This window comes from Metarhizium robertsii, assembly GCF_000187425.2.
Source record: "Metarhizium robertsii ARSEF 23 chromosome Unknown MAA_Scf_3, whole genome shotgun sequence".
Taxonomy (NCBI): domain Eukaryota; kingdom Fungi; phylum Ascomycota; class Sordariomycetes; order Hypocreales; family Clavicipitaceae; genus Metarhizium; species Metarhizium robertsii.
The window spans coordinates 4,557,663-4,577,824 of NW_011942171.1; the positions used below are offsets into that span (position 1 = coordinate 4,557,663).

A 20,162-nucleotide genomic window follows, 5' to 3' on the forward strand; every position below is an offset into this window, starting at 1 on the left:
ATGGGCGCGGCTCAACCGGCCATGTGACTGCAGAAAGTGTAGTACATGCAGTCATCTTTCTGCATTTATTGGTAGCATGTTTCACGAAATGCAGCTGTCTGTCAGCCATAGTTAAACTCTGGGCCACCTCTCAATGCTAGAGAACAACTCAATTCATACTACTCATGACCTTCCAGAACTGGAGCATTTCACGCTTTCCAACTCTTTCCCCTCTCAAGACTCTGAAGATTGCGTAGAATCTAGAGAATTCCCTTTCCATAATTGAACTAACCACATGCTACCAAGCAATCAATTAGTTAATGCCATAACAACGGCCAGGGCGAACTACTAGCATCGTCGGGGACATGCCGTGTCACGAAGCCACGACTCCAGCTGCCGTATAACCGTAGCACCTCGATGTAGTAAGAAAGTGGACATGTCACTTTCTAAAGTGTGGCCATGCACACGCCATTGAAAATGTTTCGGACTCTGATTCATTGGACTCTTTAGTACGGAGTAATGAAAGTATAAATAAATGCTCCCGACGCCCGACAACAAGACGAAAGAAAGACCAGCAAATCACCGAGCCCTGATATAACAAACCAAGCTGCTTCCTTCTTTATACCTTGCACATACATGTTCGTATTTGAAACGTTCAAAATGCGCTTTACTTCTTTCACAGTCCTCCTGGTTTCCCTAGTCGCCAGTATTCATGCTGGGGTCGTGTCAAGAGAAGCGGACGGCGTCCTCGAGTCCAGAGAGGGAGAAGGCTTCATTGGCACATTTGATACATTCACAGACAAAGGCTGCAATCAAAATGGCAAAGGAACTGTTATCATCGACCTCCATCATGGTCTCCTGGATCCAAATGCCCATTCGATCAGGGCCGACATACCGCAATGCGAGTGTATGTCAGGCGCACCACCATTGATATCTTTGCCCAAATTTGTAAAGTAAACTAACCTCTTGATAGTGGTGATTAGGAGCATCTCCCAACCCTCCATTCGGATTTCCCCGGGCGATAATAGCTGCCACTCTATTCCGCCGGGCAGCGTATCTTGGCGCGCTTACTGCTAGTCGGGACTTGATGACGTGAGGCTGGATGGTTTTATAATATGGCCTTATATAGGTTTTTGTCCCCAGGTCACAGGGTTTTCCCTATATCATTAGTGCAAATGCAAAGGCTATTTTACCCTTGACCGTCCCAGTTGCAAAATGAGACGGTGACTGCTTGTCAACGAGTACCAGTCCAGTGGCCAGGTTCAAGCCGGCAACCAGTATATCATTCGTCCTTGTCGCGACATTAAGATTCAGCATCGTAATTAGACCTGGCAGCGCGTGTCGCGTTTGCCTTGGAGATGTTATCCTGGTGCTTCATGGAGTCTTGGTATATGCCATCGGTGAGATTGTCAGCATCAAGCACCATGGTTTCACGATCTTCTCTGGGAAACCTAGCAGGATCTCGATGGCAGATTTGGAAATAGTCTCGGCAGATTCTATCCGGTCCATCAGCGACTCCATACGCTGTACTAAGCTGGCACCTTCTCAGCAGTATGTTTCGTCACGGAGCCAAGGCCATGCTCCAATATAATATGCAATTTATATCTCGTAGAGGACTAGAACTTCTCGTAGTAGCCTAATTCACCAGTATATAAGCCCAGGTCCCTTGAACTGATGCGTACCCAATTCACATCCAACCCCTATTGTTCATCTTCCATTCAGTCTTTACATGGAATCGCATCCCGTTTCCATCATCTAAGACGTCATTTATTCATAGTGTTGACACCGCCTTCGCAGACATCCAACATAGCCTCGACTCATCCACAGCCGCAGCTTCATTCCTCATCTCCCACATCTCTCCCATCTACAGCTGGTCCATCAACGTATCCGCAACCTGCCCGATATTCGTGCCAAAGTTCCCCGGCACAGTCTGCAAATACAACGCGCCGCCCTCCACAACCGTCTCGTTATACCCGCTCTTGACGACGCCGTCGTCCACCACCCGAAACAGCACCTCGCCCCTCTCCGCCGCCTCATTCACGCCCTCCCTGACCATCTCATCATCCTTGGCCTTGTTATACTCCAACCAGCTGGCCAGAGCGTCAAAATACTCCCTGACGTACATGCCCAGATTGACCTCCCAGTTGTTATCTGCGTCCGCGGCCGCCTTGAGCTTCTCAAAGGCCTCTTCAAACCCTGGCCTGAGGGTGATTTCCCTGCCGAGCTGCTCGTTGATTCTAGCCTGGATAGGGACAATCTGCGCGTCGTACTCGTCGCGGACGGACCTGCGCGCAACGTAGCTCATGGGCAGCCCCGGGGCGGACGCGGCGTTGAGGGCCTTGGTCAGGTTCTCCTCCGAGGCGGCGCTGTCAATGTTGGTGCCCAGGGCGTCGGGGCCGAAAAGGATGACGAGGCCGCCCGACTCGGAGACCTCGCAGCCGCAGTAGGTGAACTTCCCGTCGACGTCGAGGTCCATGGTGAGGACGTGGGCGGGCACCAGCGTGTTGATTTCGGTTTTGCCGGCGTCGCCGTACTTGGAGACAAAGTCTTTGAGTTGCCATTCTACACCCTCCACGTATCTGGTGTGCTTGTTAGTCCTAGGCGTCCTGCCACGACTGGATGTAGATTATGCGAAACAAAAGGGTGGTGTTGTCGTACGCTGCAATCATGGCGCCGGGGGACTCTTTGGCATATCCATCCTTTGCATAGGCGTAGATCTGGTTGGGGTTGATGTCCACGGTCCATTCCGCATCGAGGACATCCGAGATCTTCTTTGCCAGCTCATCCTTCTTGGACTCGTAGTTGTCGCGGACTGGTCGTGTTGGTGAGTCTTGCTCCGGTGTATCAAGGGGGGCTTGGGAGTGGAAGGGGGGACTTACCATCCTTTCGGATTGCAAGGGGGAGCTTGTCAACAGGCGGGAGACGACTCATACTGACGACCTGTAAAGGTTTTTAGAGCAGAATGGACAAGCTTTTAATGGCGTTACGGTCCAGGCTTCTGCGGGGTGATGAGCTCAAGGAGCCGCCGCCTTATATATTGACATCATTCAACAAGACCCCCGTCAGGAAATACTTCAGTTCGCCTTGTTGAAAGCCACCAAATTATCACCTCGTCAGCTCATCCATCAGTCCATCAGCCTCACGAGGCGGCCCGGGACTACCGTGCCATCTCAGGTGAGGAAAAAAGCCCATCAAGCCAAATTAATTTCCCCGTTTCTCAATAACTCCGTTCTCTGCGTGCGCATTCCGCGTCCCGCCTCGTCGCACAATTCCGTCCACTGGCAAACTTCCACAAGTCACAGCTGCCATCTGGGGATGAAAGTCTGGTTCTCCATATAGCGGAGCCTCAGTTCCCGAGAGACTATTGCCTGGTCTTTGCCGTTTTTGGCGCAAACCACGCCTCAGCTACCGGGGTGCTGGGAGAGGAAACCTCAAGCACACGAGGAACCATATTCGGCTCGTGGCGCCGCCCAGGCACAAGGCAGAGAGCATCATCCAGGGGTCCTTCTCCAGAAACGCGACGTCGAGTACGCACATGGCCAGGGGCGAAATGTAGGGGAAAGGTAGGGGGCAAAGAGCCACCAACGCCAAAAACGAGCCGAGGCTCGGGTGGCTGAAGTGACGGCATAAAAAACGCCTACAGAGACGGGCTTGATCTTGGCGAGACGGTGCGTGACTGCGTGGGTGGTGAAGACGCGGATTGCGGGGCGGCGAGCTGAAGTTGAGGCTGATGAGGTCTATCACGAGAATAATTTCCCATCCCACAATCCACGAGAGATATATCCAGCTCGCAGCCCAACCACCCCTTCACAACTCTTGCCCAGCACCACCAAACGCAACCCCCATCCCCCGCCGCACCAATGCCGCTGTAAGTTAACCAACACCAACAACACCAAGCCCACCACCAACTAACATCACAGGCCGCTCAAGGTACGCCTCGCCATCCGCCAAGCCTGGGAGGACCCCTCATCCCCGTCCCAAAAGGCCCTCCAGGCCCTCTCCGACACCCTCGGGCGCCCCATCGCCTGCGACCCCGACTGGGACGTCCTCCACGCCGTCCTCTCGCCCCTCTACGCCAGCGACGCCGCGCAGCTCGTCTCCGACACAACCGGCTACATCCAGAGCTGGGCCCGCGCCGCCCACGACGTGCTCCAGGACGACGATGCCCTCGCCGACAACCTGCTCGAGGCCATGGCCCAGCGCGGGGCGCGCACCCTCCCGCTCGCCGTCCAAGTCTCCCCGTCCGACCCCCAAACACGGTGGGACTCGCAGCGCGCAGGCTTCGAGCTGCTCGTCCCGCGCGAGCCGCGCCACCACCCCACGACAGCCGCGGTGCCCGCCTTCCGCGCGCAAATCACCAGCGCCCTGCACGCCAAGACGGCGCCCGACGCGGCAGACGGCGACGAATGGGCCGACCTGGCCGTCCCGGCGGCCGCGGCAGCAGTGCCCGTGAGTCCAGGCCTCGACGACACGGGGCCCGCCTACCTGCCCGACGTCAACACCCTCCCGCGCCCGGATGAGCTGCTGCTGCGGCCGGCGGAGGATGAGCTGCTGCTGCGGCCGCCGTACCACCTGCACATTGCCCAGGCGTCCGCCATCATCGTCCAGTGCAGCCACAGCCCGTCGCTGAGCTTCCTGGAAGCCTACTTCAAGAAGTGGTGTCGGACAAACAATCAACTGACAAACAGGGTGAGCCCAATTGGCCGTTTTTCTCTTTATTCATTTCCTTCTTCTTCTTCTTTTCTACCTTCTGTCCTCTGCGGAATCAACACTGCTAACGTTTTACATTAGCCGCCCATGGTTTACGTCACGCTCAGCCAGAGCCCCTTTGGTCTTGGGCCTTTATACGACACGCTGACTCTGGAAGTCCCACGCGATCATCACAGAGCCAGCGGCTTGCCGCCCCAGCTGTCAATTCCCATTGTGCTGCATCTGGTAGAGAGTGTGTTGGGATACACGCGGGTATTCTCCGACGCATCTGGCTGGCAATATCGCAGGGATACCCCATTGAGGAGCATATAATCATTAAATTTGTCTGGCACCTGGCATCTAGACGCTGTCTTCATCTGTCGTTATTGGAGTCATGATACCACACCAAACATCTGTAAACAGCAAAGCGCATTTTGCCATATGCCCATCCATGTGAACCGTCCATCCTTGTCAGCAGGTTGCCCTTCCTCTTTACATGTATCCCAGCCCGGTCCATTTTATATCTTCTCTACTCGGGTATCAAACAAAACCGCTTCAAGTAGGCAATGACTGTCCCATGGCCATACCTTTGCAAAAGTATAGCACCATCCTAGAAAATAAATCATGCAACCACCCAAGCCGAATCGACTTGTGTTTCCGGCGAGCCATTCGCGACCATGTTTGGGTCATGGCTTGCGTCCACAGCGTCCTCCTGCTGGAGCCCTGCATCCTGTTCTTGGCCCCCATCGACGGTGGGACCGTCAACACCAGCCTCATCATCCTTTTCCATCATCGCTGCTAGTCGAGCTGCCCTTCCCTCCTTCTTTCTAGGTACGGGAGCTGGTCAAATATTAGTGGATGGATTCCTCCTGAAACAAACGCAGCAAAAAACATACCTCGTCCATTCTCCTGGACGTAAAATCGTCTCAAGAGCCCGACGGCTTCATCGCGACCCCAACCCCCCTCAATCTCATATCCCTCTTCCACGTTGCCACCGTCTCCTCCGCCGGGGGGGTACGACGTCCCTAATGTTCCACTGCCATCCGGAAGCTGCGATGGTCGAGGAGTAGGATGTGCGCTCGCGGTTTGCCCGTCCTCCCTGACAGGGAGAGAGTTGGCATGAATACTAAAGACACCTCCAGTGCCACCGAATTTGTCATTGACGGCCCCAAAATACACTTTTTTGATACCCAGCTGACGAAGGAGAGATGCGCACATCACACAAGGTTCGACAGTGACGTAGAGAATGCATTCACGAATGATCTCGCGGCTAACCCTGTCTCCAGCATGGATTTTCTGTCCGTATGGATATAGATGGCCCTTCTTCCCGTCTTCATTGCCCTCGTCTGGGCGCCTTGACTCAACCGAGCTTGCATCAGAAGCATCGTCAGGCGTCTTGGGCAACCGCCTGGGGAGGTCCTTTGGTCTCAGTGACGTCTGGCGAGGGCCATTTCGGCGTGGTTCGGATAAGAGTGCTGAGATGGCCATGAATTCCGCGTGCCGGGTGCCGTTGCGCGTAACATTGGTGGCATTCATGCCTTTCGCGATAATGGTGCCGTTGTGTACGAGCACGCAGCCCACGGGAGTTTCGTTTGTTCGCAAGGCAAGACGAGCCTGGAAAGCTTAGCACAGTGTCAAATCTGTCAACGGCAAGTTGGTAGCGTCAATGCATCGTTTCTTACCATGTCAAGGGCCTCCTCGATAAACCGCAGATGGTGAGCCCGTTCGGCCAAAACGGCGGGGTCTTCGATCACCTCCTCGACGTCTTTGGTATCAGCAGCATCAGCAACCGCGGGAGTGTGTGAATCAATGACCACCTTCTTGAAGGGGCCAACCAAGTCTGAACCATCATCCTTTCCCGGCGGACGGTTCTCCTTGTCTTCTTGGGAGAGCCACGGGTCAGCCACGACCATGATGTCTGGATTGCTGGTATGCGGGATGGTAACTTGTGGAGGTTGTGGCCGTCTTGACGCGTTTGTGTCGGTGTCTGTAGGCGAGGTCTGCGGTGAATGACGGGCCAAACTCGATTCTGTATCAGAGGATGGCGGGACCCTCAGTCCATCCTTTTCGTTTTCTTTCTTGGGTGCCAACCAACCAAACAGCTTGCGAAGGGCATTTGTGGCAGGTGCCAGCCCGAGTGACCGAAGCAGCGGCATCGGAAGGCAGCTCCAGGGCTTGAGTGAATAGCCCCTTCCTCTTTCCTTTGTCAGATAAGACTTTGCTCAGATTTCTCTCAGATCGTCTGCGACTAAAAATGGCACAGGCAACCAAGATCTCTGCTTTTCCTGCTGCAAATTTGCCAAAAAAAATTATTATCTCCTTTCACCAAAGCAGGCCTGAGATTCCATGAGAATACTTCCCATTCCAATCCAATCGCATCAGTACCCGCGGCCTTGAACAGGCAGCCAAGTTTGCTTCCACGATTCGGCACCTTTTCCCTACTCAATTGTTGAGGCTCGACCCTTCAGCGTCCCAGCTTTGGCAACTCAATAGAGAGTAGGCACTGCCGCCCTTGGCTCTGAACCTGAGAGAGCGTCCTCTCGGGCAATGTCCTGGCAGGTGCTGCAGCTCCAACAAACCAGAGTCGCGTCGTAGTCACGAGCCACACGAGCCGTACAGAGAGGGTATCTGTTACACAGCCGTTGCCTCCCACGCGCTTTGCAAATGCACCGCCTGCTCCGACCTGTTTCACAACTTTAGGACTGCCAGTCAGATACACCAGCAGCGGACGCCAAACACCAGTTTCCTGCGCCCGAGACTAAGTTGACGTCTTGCGCTGCATCCAAGGAACAGACAGCTGCAGGTGTATCCTGTGAATGGTAGTGAAAACTACAGCCCGAGACACATGCAAGATGTTCTTTGTTAGCACAAAACAGCAGTTTCGACAAATAATAGCGGCCTCTGATTGTCTAGCCTCATAGTCCTCGTTCACTTATTGCACCGTGAAATTCCTGTCCTCTCATGGCGGGAAGTCCACATCACATGACCAACGACCCACACTGTATGTACGCCTCTTCAAGCGTTGACAAAGACAAGTATTTTGCGGCTTTATAACTACGACCCCAATTACTAAAATCAGGACATTATAGTCAGTATTTCCTGCCAGGACTTGTCCTACCCTCATCCGCCACCGACTCGCCGCATGTCAAGCACAATGGGAGCAAGAAGCCCGCTTTCAAATCACCCAACGCCACCGTTGCCGGCAATGTTCCTATGTAAGGCGGCCATATTCTGCCACGGACCTCACTAGTCATTGGTCGATTTATCCATTGATGCTCAACTTGCCTTTTTGTGTTGGTACCCCGTATCTCTGTGACAACTTGCCTTCCCATTCACAAGCACCACCCCTACAGGCATCCCTCACGATGCCCTATGAATTGAAAAGTCTTGCAAAAAATTGGAACCAGACGTTACATGTCCGTCTATTGTAGCCACCACGTGGTCGCAAGGTATTGACATCCTTTGTGAACCTACCTAGGTACCTACCTACTATCTCGTTCCCAAAAGCGTCTGGTCCAACTGCCTTTGTTCGGATCCCAAAAGGCGCCACAAAAATCATCGCCTTTGTACAATGCATAAACTACAAAAAGTTCCCTCCTAGCTGAAACCGTAGCAGACTCCGAAAATAGCACTCGACATTTTTAAGTGCTAGTCCACTTAGTTGCCAACGGGTACCAAGAATTGGTCGGTGGGAACACAAGCAAAATTGTACTCAATACAGCCGCGAAAGTGACTGGGCACGCTTTGGCCAGTTGTGCGAACAGTCCAATCAAGCGGCTTCTGCAACGAGCCTCGGTCAGAAATAAACTCCAGAACTGGACTGCACAGCATAACTACCCGGCCTATGGACTGATGGGTGTTCACGAAACGAGGCAGGTGCAACGAAATACAGTCTGTGGCAAAATAAATTTACCTGCCGCGGAGTATACACGTATATGTTATAATATGAAGCTTAATAACCAGGCACTTGATCTGGTTAAATACTTTTGACACCACACTATAAAAATAATAAAATAACACCGGCGAACTTAATGCTAACTATATGAAAATACATAGAATAATTCTAACGCTAAAGCTAGAGAATGCCAATGATATTTTAATCAGTAGGCGTCATGAAATCACTCGCCTTCTAAACAAACACGCTGCGCTGCGCAATCCCATTCTTACCCACACAATCAATACAGACGCAGGGCCAATGCTAGGCTACACACAAAGGAGACATGGTATCCAACATGCGCGACGAGCGCCCCGACATGGTGCGGCACGATGCTGTGGGAGAATGCTTATGGGGCGAAACACCGCCCTGTATCGCAGTCAGGGCTGCGGCCATGACGTACAGAGCCAGATTGGACATGAACGCAGCCGTTTGTACGACGCTTACTCCAACATCAATGGAGGATGCGGATGCCACAGATGAATCGAGGCTAGTAGTTGGTACCTTCCAAGAAGTTAGCGGTTGCTCATTGGTTAGAAGACGGTGCAGTCGTATACGTACGTTGTCTAGGTTCTGGCCCGGTGAGGTATCTCCCGCGACAACAACCGTGCCCGGGGGAACACAAATAACCACCTGGCTCAGCGGCTCGGAACTGGGAACCCTGTTCGGCCTGGAGCCATACTCATTCACGGATTCGCCCGCGGTGACATGGCTCATGGTAGCAAATTGGCCACTGCTGTTGCTGCTCAATGAGCTGTGGCCCCTACCGCCAACGCCTTCGTTGGCAGAGTGGAACTGGAGTTCGTCTACAGACAGGCCAGGCCCGTCCCACTCGTTTGCCTCGCCGTCAGGTACGGTCTCATACAGCGGAGGTGGACATTCGGAGAGTGAGGGTTCATTCAGGCCTGGCAAACTGCTAGTCGAGGCGCCAATCGGCAACATACGCTCATCCTCGGAAAAGCTGGACTCGGGCGAGTACAGATTGAAATCGATGTAATCGCTTGACGAGCCAGAACGTTCCAGGAAAGGGAGGTTTGGTGAAATTTCCTGCAGCTCTGGGTTGACAAACTCGGCGCCCGGAGGTGCGCCCAGTTCGGGCTGGGAGAATAGCGCAAATGACCTGAGCGGCGAAGCAGCGGAAGATGATGAAGTAGTGGTCGTGGGTTGTGAAGACAGATAAGCCTCCGATTCGAGGGCGAAGTCGAGGTCTGGGGTATCCATGGGGGGGAACTGGATAAACTCGTCGAATGGGTCGTAAGTCAGAGTAGCAGGGTCGAGGTTTTCGAGGCCAGAGAAGTCAAAGCCCGAGTCTAGATCGAATGATGATGATGCGAACAGCAGTTCTCTATCCGGTACAGCAGCCGACGGTAGACAAGGAGGGTCTTGAGGTGCGGCCCTCGCCTTCTTTGCAGACTTTGAAGCAGGCGGTGGTGCGGCCTGAGCGGCTCCTCGCTTCTTGTGGCTCGGATCGCAACGAATCTTCTTGCGCCGGCAGCTGTCGCATGCCTTGATGATTCTCATGAGGTGAGCGTGGTCACGCTGCTCCTTTGTCTTGGATCCCCGAGAAGCAGTGTTGGTCACATCTTGGCCATCCTTGGTGAGAATCTTCATACCAGGAAGATGTGAGAAGTCGGTAGTCTGATGTCTGGAAGGCGAGCTCTTGGCCTTGCTCTTTTGTCGACTTTGTGTTGAGCCGCGAGACGACGAGGCTACTGAGGGTGCCGATGTTGCGCTCCAATCCCAAGAGGGCGTGGTGGGAGAGACGTTGAATGACGAGTTGACCGAGTCGAGAGAAGGGCTGTCTATTGAAGGAGAAGTAGCTGCAGATGGTGCAGAATTCACAGCGTAGAACTTGAAGTTCTGCCCAGTCATCTGAGCATACTCGAGGAAGTCCAAGGAGATTGTGGCCCGCTTCTCACTGGCGGGAGCAGGACCAGGAATGAAGGCGTTGATGAAGTCATCGAGCTGTTGCGATCCGAGAGCAGGGAGGAATTGCAAGGGAGCACCGAGAGTATGTTGGTAGACAGAGAAACCCTGTGGGAGAGTAGAGGCGGACTGGGTAGAAGCCATTTCGTACTTGAAGCGCAAGATGTCGATACTAAAGCAGTCCAGGTTGATTGTGTTAAAGAACCCTAAACTGGTTTCGGAAGTCGCCAAGGTGGTCAAGCTGAACAAAGATGCTGACCGACAGCCATTGAGTGTGTAAGCCAAAAACCGCTTTTGTGTTATGCGATTTCTGGCAACTTACTACGTTTTCCGGAGAAGTTATCTCGGAGTTTCAATGAGGGATATCGTGTGCAAAAAAGAAGAGCACAACCAGATAACAGATCAAGTACCGATGACAACAATCTGACACAGGCTGATATTCTGCTTTTCCTGGAACCCAAGGAGTGAATCCCAGTTTCCCGGCGATGGATAGTAGGAGGGGGTAAAGAGTGTGAAGCCGAAGCTTGAAGGAGGAGTGACAAAGTGGTGGCGTTGTTGGAAGCCTCAGGGATCGAGGTTTCAAGAATTGTACTTCTTTTCTTCTTCCTCGTATCCTTACTTTGTTCTCCTTTGGTGACTACAACAAAAGATTCTAGTCAATGAGCTGACAAGAGACGGGGAGAAAAAAAGATATCGAAAAGAACCTCAGGCTCTGTGCGGGAGGGAGTCATGGACGGTATTTCACTTGAAGCATTTGATCAAGGCGCAGCAGGGGAGGAGGCTGACTCTTTCGGCGTGCTCAATCAGGAATGGTGTGGGTTAGCCATTGGGGTGGCATCGCCCAATAAGGGCCCGTCATCTTGCCAGGGGTTGCGATTTCACGAAAGGCCATTGGCCAATGTGCCCCACCTGTTGCACCATCCGCAATGGACCTTCGGCGAGGATGCGCCACGACGATTGGTCAATGCAAGTCGACGGCTTGCAAGAGTGACTCAACTGCTGAAATGTCGGACTGGGGGAGTTTTTGGCGAAAGTGACCTCCATTTTTACCCCAGACTCTAGCAATCTGCATGTACATACGTACATTACTCCGTACGGACTGTGGCCCATGTTAAATTTTTGGGAACTTTGGAAAGCTGGCTCGTGTGAGAATGCATGAAGGAAAAATTAAGATGTGTTCGTTCCCCCGCCAAAGACCTGCGTGTGAGATAGGGCCAGCGGCGGCCATTTTGTGGTCAGCCAAACCTTCGCCAACCGCCGCCAACGCCAAAACTCTAAGCCTCCCCGCATGGCCACAAGGGTACGCAACCAGCCCTCAGCGCCATGGTCGTCGGTATACTACAGAAATTTGAATGAAACTCAATGCCTCTGGCTAGCCTGAGGCACTGTGGCATGGATACGGCTGGTGCAAGGCGCGGCATGTGGCATGTGGTGCCAGATGAGATTGAAGCTTGTCTCGGTGGGCTGCGTGGCGCCATCAATGGCGCGAAAGGATCGTCGTCCCGCTTTGCTGGACTGTGCTGACAAACGGCTCTACCATCAGCCTTATTACTCGAAGTGAGATCGGGCTGGCCGTCGTATACCTCGTGTTCTCTGCGACCGTGGACTGTGTTCTGGCTTTGTAGCTCCAGCCTTGTCAATAGGACGCAATGGTTAGTGTCGGCTAATGAACAGCTGCATATATGTATAAACTGTCAATGTATGCATAAATTCGTCATCGTAACTATTTCTACCGCTAGTTCATAAGAACAGTCAAGTGTATAAACAATGGACATCACATCCCAAGTTGATCCCTTGACATGAACAACTATTATCCAAAAGTCGTCATCGACAGCCCCTTCTTCCCTGTCGGCCGAGTCATCCCGAGCAAATCTTCAGCGTGTTTGCTCCATGCGCCTCCGTTCGCACTCGTGAAACCCGGCAACGCCTTGTCCGACTTCCTGGGCTCAGGCTGTTTACTCCTAGACAATCGCGCATGTTGTGGTGCCTCGAAAGGAACAATCGTTTGTGGGGTTAGGCCAGCCGCGTCTTCTTTTCGCGCTGCCTTTCTCCCACGAGTTGCTGGGTTAGTAATCATGGGTTTCGGCAAAGTTCCCTGCTCTACTATAGCTGCTTCTTTTGCAATTGGCTCTTTTGAGACTGAATCTTCCACTGTCATTTCGGTTGCGCCTACGGGCTTCATCCCTTGTTCGGGGTGCTTAGGGTCGTCATGGACGGCTTCCTGCACTGGTATTCCAGTATTTTGTTCTTTTGCGGGTGCATCCCCTGATGAATCCTTGGTCCCTTCAACGTGTCGCCTCTCAGCTAGCCCAGGAGTCGGGGTTGCTGAAACCACGGGTCCAGGCTTGATCGTCAAGGTAATACCCGGCAGGCGAGCTGGAGCCGCTGGTGGCCTGCCCACAGTTCCAATACGCGCAGTGGCCATTGCGAATGGGGCTGGTGCGAGCTCTTCTTGACCAGCTGGCAGCATAAAGCCAAATATCTCCTTGCATTTGACGCTCTTTCGAGCCATTCTCGTGATACGCGGTCCCTTGGGCTTCTCGGACTTCTCTCCAGCATTGGGGACTGAATCGCGTTTACTCCTAGTTCGTTTTGGCTGCCTGGCTGGTGGCTGTTCTGAATCTTCCTCACTAGAACATCCAGTTAGGGGAGATTCGGAAGCACTTCTAGTCTTAGTTCTTCGTGTCTTTTTCGGTGATGGGTGATTCGCTTCATCCTCATCAGTAGACGGACCTAGGTTGTCTCTGGAAGTGGCTTTTCTCCCAAGTCGTCTAGTCCGTCTCGGTGGCAAGTCCTCAGATTCAGATTCACTCGATTGGCCGTTTGTCGGCCGTTTCGGTGATCTCTGTTGTTTCGTTCGTGGCCGCTGGGCTCTCTGATCAGAATCCGATACCGTTTCCGCATTTTTTCTTGACGATTTCTTCGACCTGGACTTGGCGGCTGGCAAATCGGATTCACTATCAGAAACAAAATTAATGGGCATTTCTGTACAATGGTGAGGGCTGGACTCTGGTGTCGCCTTGATAGCTTGTCCTTCATCTAGATCCTCGAATGCTTGACTTGGCTCTGTGTCAGGCTCCGAAACCTGTAATTGTGGTGATTTTGATGGTCCAACATTGTCCACATTCATAACTGCGACGGAGTTTATGCTTGAAGTTGGTGTGACAGACGCAGGTTGCTTTTGCTGTATCTGTCTTCGTTCTGATAGCATCAACAGCCCTCGCCTCCGTGTAGGCTTGATCCGTAATTCAGCTCGTTTCTCCGGCCGTGTTTGAGGTGACACAGGCCGGTGTGGTTTGGACATTGTAGTGCTAGTTGCAACTTTTTGCCTCTGTTCGAGTTCCTTGTGGGCGATTTGTTGAGGCTCAGTAACGTCTGGTGATGATTCAATCTCAATGGCTTCGGCGGAAGATTGCGGTGTGCCACTTCGAGTTGCGGTATTCACAGCCACCTGTGGTTTGGTAGCACCTGGTATAGCCTGCCTCTTCGTCTGCATACTATCACCATGTCGACCAACAGGCTTGGCCAGGTCTGCTTCCTCCACATGCAATTCTGTCATGGCTCGTGGTTCGGGATTATTAACAACGGGATGCAAGTCTGCGTTCCGCTTGAGTTGGGCTGGTCGCTCCTCCACCAGCACATCATCCTCCGCACTTGTTGGAGCTGTCTTCTCCAACTCCTCGTCAAAATGCCTCGTATTCTGATCGATCTTCAATATCGATCTCCTCTCAACCGTTTGATCCGTTGCCACAGACAACTCAACATTAGGCTGCCTCGAGCTCTGCATCGTGCCTGATCTCTGCTTCTCATCAACCATTGTAGGGAGACCCTTGGGTCTAATTTTGTCAGCCGCCGGTACAGTACCCCGCAAAGTTGGTTCCTGAAGGTGTCTGGATTTCTTCACCACCACTTTCGACCGCCTCTCATCCACAATGACAATATCCTCATCACCCTCCAAACTCGGCCTCTTCTCACCCCCACCTTCTTCCCTTTGCAAATTAGTCCTCTCCCTCAGCGCCCGCATCCTCAAAGGCGCCATCCTTCCAGAACCGCCTAAATTCAACCTCGTCCCAAACAAGCTCTGCGCAAATCCGGCCTTGCTAGGCGGCGAAGGACAGACTCTTCTCTTCTTTGCGGACGGTCCATCCATCGCCACCCCCTCCGCTTTACGAGCTTCATACGGAGAACGGTCGGAAATAACAGCACGTCCAATAGGCCCTGGGCTAGGAACTATTGAATGTAAAGGTCGGTGGTTCAGTTGAAAATGAGGCTGCTGCTGTTGCTGGGGTTGAGTTCTGGCTCTGCTCGGCGTCGGAGTCTTGGCAGCCGCCATGGCCCTCCGCTTCTCAACTTCTCGTGCGCGCTTATCCAGTATTTCGGTAAGGTCTTGCTCGCGCGACCCCGTGCTCTCGCCGACCTGGACTATGGCAGCGCCCCGATCGAGCTCCAGTTCCTCGTCTTCTTGCAAATCCCCGCCCCCATGCCAGTGGGCGTCGCCGATGAAATTGCCCCTGTCATCGTAGACCATGATGCGTTTGTTGAAGGTGTGGTATTTGAGCCTGCCATCTTGCCAGCGCTTTTGCTTTCTGCGAAGATCGTGCGTGAAGAGGCAGCTGTAGTCGATGACGGTGGCTGTGGTTGGAGGAGGGTCGCCGGATACGTTTGGCGCCGTAGAGGGGTTGATAATCCTCACGGCGTAGGACATTGCGCTGGTTTTGGCATGGCTTGCTAGCGGCAGCGCCTCTCTCGGTGATGATGCCGTCTCAAACGCTGCTGCGGTGATGATACCTCCATGGACGTGTACCTAGGGCGTGAGTGAGACGCGTGGGGTGCCACATGGCGGTTTGACGCGACGCCAAATCACGTGCGCCATTAAACTACCCTACGCTTTGGAGTGTTTGGTGTTGGAATTCTGCTTGGTGTTGATTGAGATGAAGTTGTGATTTTCCAACCATTCAATAATTGATCAGGGTTTTCTTCTTCTTCTCTGTAATTTGGTCTGAATGACGGATATAACAAGGTGGTTGGTGTAGATTGTGTTCCAAAGCGCAGATGGTGTTAACGAAACGCTGCCGAGTGCTCACCACTGACCTGGTACAGATTTCACCTCCATTTTTTAGTACCCAAGCAGAAGGACAAAGACTGGAGTGAACTGTTCGAGGCTTGTGCTTAGGCTTGTAGCAAGATTCCCACAACATTGAACCATTCAAATTGGCACCAGACTCTGTAGCAATCATACTCGATAACTAGGGTGTAAAGCTAGCCGCAGCTGGTCAAGTGGCCCATGTTGCACCCGTGTGCCTCTACACTCACCTAGATACTTTAGTTACCTAGGTAGTTGTGGTTGGCCAGACCCGACCCAGCCCAAGAAAACCAGGCTATTTATTCAACCTGAATCTATTTATATACCTGCTATGGTCAGAAATTTATCGGCCAGAAATACATAATAGTACATCAGATAAGTACCAAGCAAGTCTAGGCTCCTATGAACATCTACATCTACCCCGCCCTAATTATGCATAACCTTATATTTATCCCACCAGTTGAATCCTTTTTTTTGTCTTTCTATCTGAATACGACTCCGTACTCGTGTGAGAACATTGAACTGCATTAGGCAAGGCCCAACAAAATTAACACTCTGTTCTTCGTCTACACTAGAGAACCAAGTCCCGCGTCAAACACCACGATACACGCACGCCACGCATCAAAAGCTAGCAGATTAACGATAAGAAGACGACATCACGGTCGAAAATAAACACCATCCGGTAGCTTCCTCAACCCAGAGGGCTTATTTATTCCACAAAGATATACGTCCGTCAAGCGTCTGCCAGAATACCGACATACCAGACCCAATTCCACCAGACACACCAGTCATCCCGCCATACAACACTGCAAGCCCTCAATTCCCCCCCGCAAAGCGCGCAACCCTCCTCTCCAGCACGTCCTCCACAATCCCCCCAAACTCATCGACAATCCTCCCGCCCCTAAACATAATAAACTGCGGCAGCCCCGTAATCTTATACCGGGCCACCAAGTCGCGCAGCTTATCCCCGTCCACCACCACAAACGTGAGGTTCCCATACCGCCGCGACAGCTGCTCGTACTTGGGCCCAATCCAACCACACGGCTTGCACCAGCCGCTCGTGAATTCCGCCACGAGCTGCTTCGTCCCGACGAGCGCGTCGAACTGCGCCGTGGTTTCTATTTCCGTCACGGGCATTTTTTGAAACGGGACACTAGAGATCCCCCTACGACGGATGAGATGAAGATGAAGCTAAGAGAGAGAGGGTGAGAGAAAAGAGGAAACCAGAAAAATAGGCAGTCACATCAGTAGACTTTATACCCGCATCGCATAACGTGAGCATGTTTTCACAGGACGGGAAACAACTCTCGTAATGTGACCTCAAGAATGCCCTCCGCCACTTTCACCGGCAAACTCCAATAGTGGCCACATCCGATCGTGGGGGCCAACATGTCCATTGTCAGCAGTACGAGGTCGTCTGCAATGTAACCGGGTTGAACGCCAAGATTCCAAGACGACACAGCTGGCACTGTCATGGATGCGACTGCGTCGACCTTCTCATTGGAAATTGGGAGTACATCTGCAGTCACACCACCATGCAGTCAAGAATTAAAAAAAAGTACGTACTCATGCTATAGAAGGGCCAAGTCTAAATAAATCTAAGGGTATCGACGTATGTTCATTAGACATGCCACTTCATTGTCCAAAACTCCCCGCAAAAGTCAAATTGATAAATTGTACAGGACGCCGAAAATGCTGCCAAAAAGCAATGCTGCCAATTCATGTTTCGAGTGCGAAATCCTCGACATCCAATAATACTGGACCCAGGATGTACAGTTATAACTTTTGTAATGATAGCCTTCATAGCGAATTTGCCGGGTGCCTTGGACCAGGTGGAGTGAGGCCATCTTTGGACAGCGGCGAGTGCGATTTTATCCCTCTGTCTACATAACCGCTGCTGCTCGCCTCGAGCTCCATGGGTGTGACGGGTCCAGGACTACCCAGAGGGTGGAGCCTTGGTGAAAGAGGCTTCTGTGAAGCTGGCCCTGACAGCCAAATATCCTTCGCAGGCAGTCCGTTGAGGCACACGCCGTTTCCTGTCTTGGTAGACGCACCCAGTACCATGGTGGCCTGCGCAATCATGTCCCGTTGATACTGTTGCATCTTGCGACGCATTTCCATTTGAGGGTTATCGCCTCGAATTGGGTCGGGCCTAAGTTGCGGGAGATCAGAATTTGACTTGACAGAGGATGAAGCCATATCGGAAATAGGTGCCGGTTGCGGGCCATCTGAATCGGACTGCGGGTGTTGTTGCTCATAGTTTGATGGGTAGTATTTACCCATCGGCACAGGAGCGTCGTGGAATCCCGGGGCAATATAAGATGACACTGGTGTGCTTGTGTTGGCCATGGACGACGACATGGCTGTGTGAGAAGTCCTAGCTCGCTCGGCTTGCATAGTGATTGAGTCAGAGGTTCGCTGAGGTCGAGAAAGCGGAGCGTCATGAAAAAATGGGTGTGGACGATGGATTCTGCTCTTGGGGTCCTCGTGCATGGGAAAGTAACCCCTTTTTTACGATTAGTTTTCTTTTTTCCTTTTTCATGAAAATTGATCGTCAAGGATTGGGTAGGTCTCACCCTGGAAGATCACCACGAGCAGACAGAGGCTCCGGAGGTGTGCGAGCTGAGCCAGAAGTATTGTATTTCCCCAGCTTGGGAAGTTCAATAGCAATGGGATTGCTGTTTGATCGAGAAGAGCCAACAGACAAGTCGGGACTGCCTACATACGTGGGAAGCGTCGTTAGTTGCCACTGCTGTTATGTGCGCCTAGTCGAGATATATGGGGATGGAACATGGGGATGGAACCCGGGCATCGGCAGCCGCGAAGATTGATTAATGCTAGACCACCACCGTCATCAACAACGGGCGTTCGGACTGGACGGAATGGGTAGACCGTTTTGACAGGTCCACAGAGCGGCGCTCTTTTGCTGGACATGACGAACGACCCCCCTCCGTCCCATCCGTGGCCCTGATTCGCACCACTTGGAGGGCCTGTCGCACAACGGGTGGAGTTCAGGATGCCTGTGTAGTGATGAAGCGGCACTGTGCTTCGTACGGAGCTGCCTGTACCCCGCGATGGGCTGGATGGCTGGAAAAGGTGGTGATGCGGTGTGGAGATGGTCCATGTCGCGATTTGCCGCAGACGGCCTAGTCGCCAAGCCCATGCCGCATTACAGCATGGGCTTGGCAGGACGAGCATCGAAGCAAAGGAACGTAGACGAGGGAAGATTCGGGGTGGTGGTGGATCTGGGTGTTTGTTTGGTGGCGCATTTGCACCTGTAGCAGTTGAACGGGGATAACAAAGTTTGGGAACATTTTTGGCGAAACATGGGAATGGCTCAATCAAGGAAAATCGAGAAGAAAACGCGGCGTCTACGTACCTTTGGTAGATTGTGCTCCGTCTGCTGCCACGGCCCCAGGAGCAGGAGACATGAATGGCGAACTCGGTGCCGATGCTACCGGCTGGTCGACAAAGTAGTCCGTCTGGTGTGCCGCGGCGGCACTCGGGGTCAAGGACAGCTCGGACGAGTTGGACAAGGTGCGACCGGGCATTCCTGGACGTCGACGGGGCGATAGGAGTGCCGATGGCGGCTTGAAGGACCTGGCGAAGCTGGCCATGACGATATCAGGTACTGTAAACTGGGCCAAGGAACTTTTTTTTTTTTTTTCGTTTTGGCTGGAGGCGTTGGGTGGCTGAGGGGCAGCAAAATGGCGAGAAACGGTGATGGTAAACGACTAGGCGATTTCTGGCAAGATGTGTTGTATCCGCGACAGTTCAATGACGCCTTCGATAGGCTATGTATGCATGGGAAAGTCGAAAAGTGGTTGCAATTTGGGGGTTGAGTAGTGGTCGGATTGTGAAGGCTCGATTGTGCCTGGGTACGCGTGGTGGAGGGACTCGATCGGGGTCCAGCCGGGTACCGAGTAGAGATTGTAGGGTCGAGGGTTGGAGTGTCGTCAGTGCCGATGAGGTAGACAATAGTGGTGGCAACTCGCTGGGCTTGGATTCGACGACAAAGTTTCGATTGGAAATGAAATGTAAATGATGAGTTTGGATAGGGAGGCTGGCCGGAGACGGAGCAAACAGACAAGCTGTCAAAGGGCGTTGAAGGGTGTTGACGAGTGTTGAAGGGTCGATCGATGCAAGGGCCTGGCCAATCAGAGACGCACGAGATGTCTGGTGCAACGAGCAATCAACTCGGACTGCTTGTTCGGTGTAAAATTTGGAGAATTGAAGCCGCTGGCACGTCCAACATGGACATTGGATGGTTGGTGGTGGCTGCAAGTGGTGAGACGGGCCACTCAGCTCTGGCACTGGTTGACGGTTGCGTGCCTCAAATACCAACTGCAATCAGTGTACGGAAAATTGACTTTTTTACGAAATCGTGCTTGCCGACTTGGGAAGGGCGAAAAAAAGAAGGCGAAGTGAGGTCACCTTGACCGTGCACTTGACCTGTCCGACATCTGACGAGGCAAACGCACACGCACGCCAGAAGTATTGCGAGCACAATCTGCAGTATCCAGGCAAGCACACACAACTGAGAGTGAGCGC

The 20,162-nt window shown here is 52.7% G+C and overlaps 7 protein-coding genes across 7 annotated transcripts; 1 reads left to right on the forward strand and 6 right to left on the reverse strand.

Moving 5' to 3' along the window:
• Positions 1-1,843: 1,843 nt before the first annotated feature.
• Positions 1,844-2,910, reverse strand: MAA_08738 (uncharacterized protein; the record flags this gene model as incomplete). The annotated part of the gene is made up of 3 exons (XM_007826736.1): positions 1,844-2,558; positions 2,617-2,809; positions 2,859-2,910. 3 exons carry the CDS (start codon positions 2,908-2,910, stop codon positions 1,844-1,846), a joined length of 960 nt encoding a protein of 319 aa, XP_007824927.1.
• Positions 2,911-3,839: 929 nt separating this feature from the next.
• On the forward strand, positions 3,840-5,001 carry MAA_08739 (uncharacterized protein; the record flags this gene model as incomplete). Its single annotated transcript, XM_007826737.1, has 3 exons — positions 3,840-3,847; positions 3,900-4,668; positions 4,771-5,001. The coding sequence occupies 3 exons, from the start codon at positions 3,840-3,842 to the stop codon at positions 4,999-5,001; spliced, it is 1,008 nt and encodes a 335-aa protein (XP_007824928.1).
• A 289-nt stretch (positions 5,002-5,290) lies between these two features.
• Positions 5,291-6,824, reverse strand: MAA_08740 (cytidine and deoxycytidylate deaminase zinc-binding region; the record flags this gene model as incomplete). The annotated part of the gene is made up of 3 exons (XM_007826738.1): positions 5,291-5,508; positions 5,565-6,282; positions 6,351-6,824. 3 exons carry the CDS (start codon positions 6,822-6,824, stop codon positions 5,291-5,293), a joined length of 1,410 nt encoding a protein of 469 aa, XP_007824929.1.
• A 2,042-nt stretch (positions 6,825-8,866) lies between these two features.
• Positions 8,867-10,672, reverse strand: MAA_08741 (transcription factor Cys6; the record flags this gene model as incomplete). Its single annotated transcript, XM_007826739.2, has 2 exons — positions 8,867-9,106; positions 9,164-10,672. The coding sequence occupies 2 exons, from the start codon at positions 10,670-10,672 to the stop codon at positions 8,867-8,869; spliced, it is 1,749 nt and encodes a 582-aa protein (XP_007824930.2).
• A 1,666-nt stretch (positions 10,673-12,338) lies between these two features.
• Positions 12,339-15,233, reverse strand: MAA_08742 (uncharacterized protein; the record flags this gene model as incomplete). The annotated part of the gene is made up of 1 exon (XM_007826740.1): positions 12,339-15,233. The coding sequence occupies one exon, from the start codon at positions 15,231-15,233 to the stop codon at positions 12,339-12,341; it is 2,895 nt and encodes a 964-aa protein (XP_007824931.1).
• A 1,194-nt stretch (positions 15,234-16,427) lies between these two features.
• On the reverse strand, positions 16,428-16,748 carry MAA_08743 (Thioredoxin-like fold protein; the record flags this gene model as incomplete). Its single annotated transcript, XM_007826741.1, has 1 exon — positions 16,428-16,748. The coding sequence occupies one exon, from the start codon at positions 16,746-16,748 to the stop codon at positions 16,428-16,430; it is 321 nt and encodes a 106-aa protein (XP_007824932.1).
• Positions 16,749-17,411: 663 nt separating this feature from the next.
• MAA_08744 (uncharacterized protein) lies at positions 17,412-19,228 on the reverse strand (the record flags this gene model as incomplete). The annotated part of the gene is made up of 3 exons (XM_007826742.1): positions 17,412-18,117; positions 18,188-18,329; positions 18,991-19,228. 3 exons carry the CDS (start codon positions 19,226-19,228, stop codon positions 17,412-17,414), a joined length of 1,086 nt encoding a protein of 361 aa, XP_007824933.1.
• Positions 19,229-20,162: the final 934 nt, after the last annotated feature.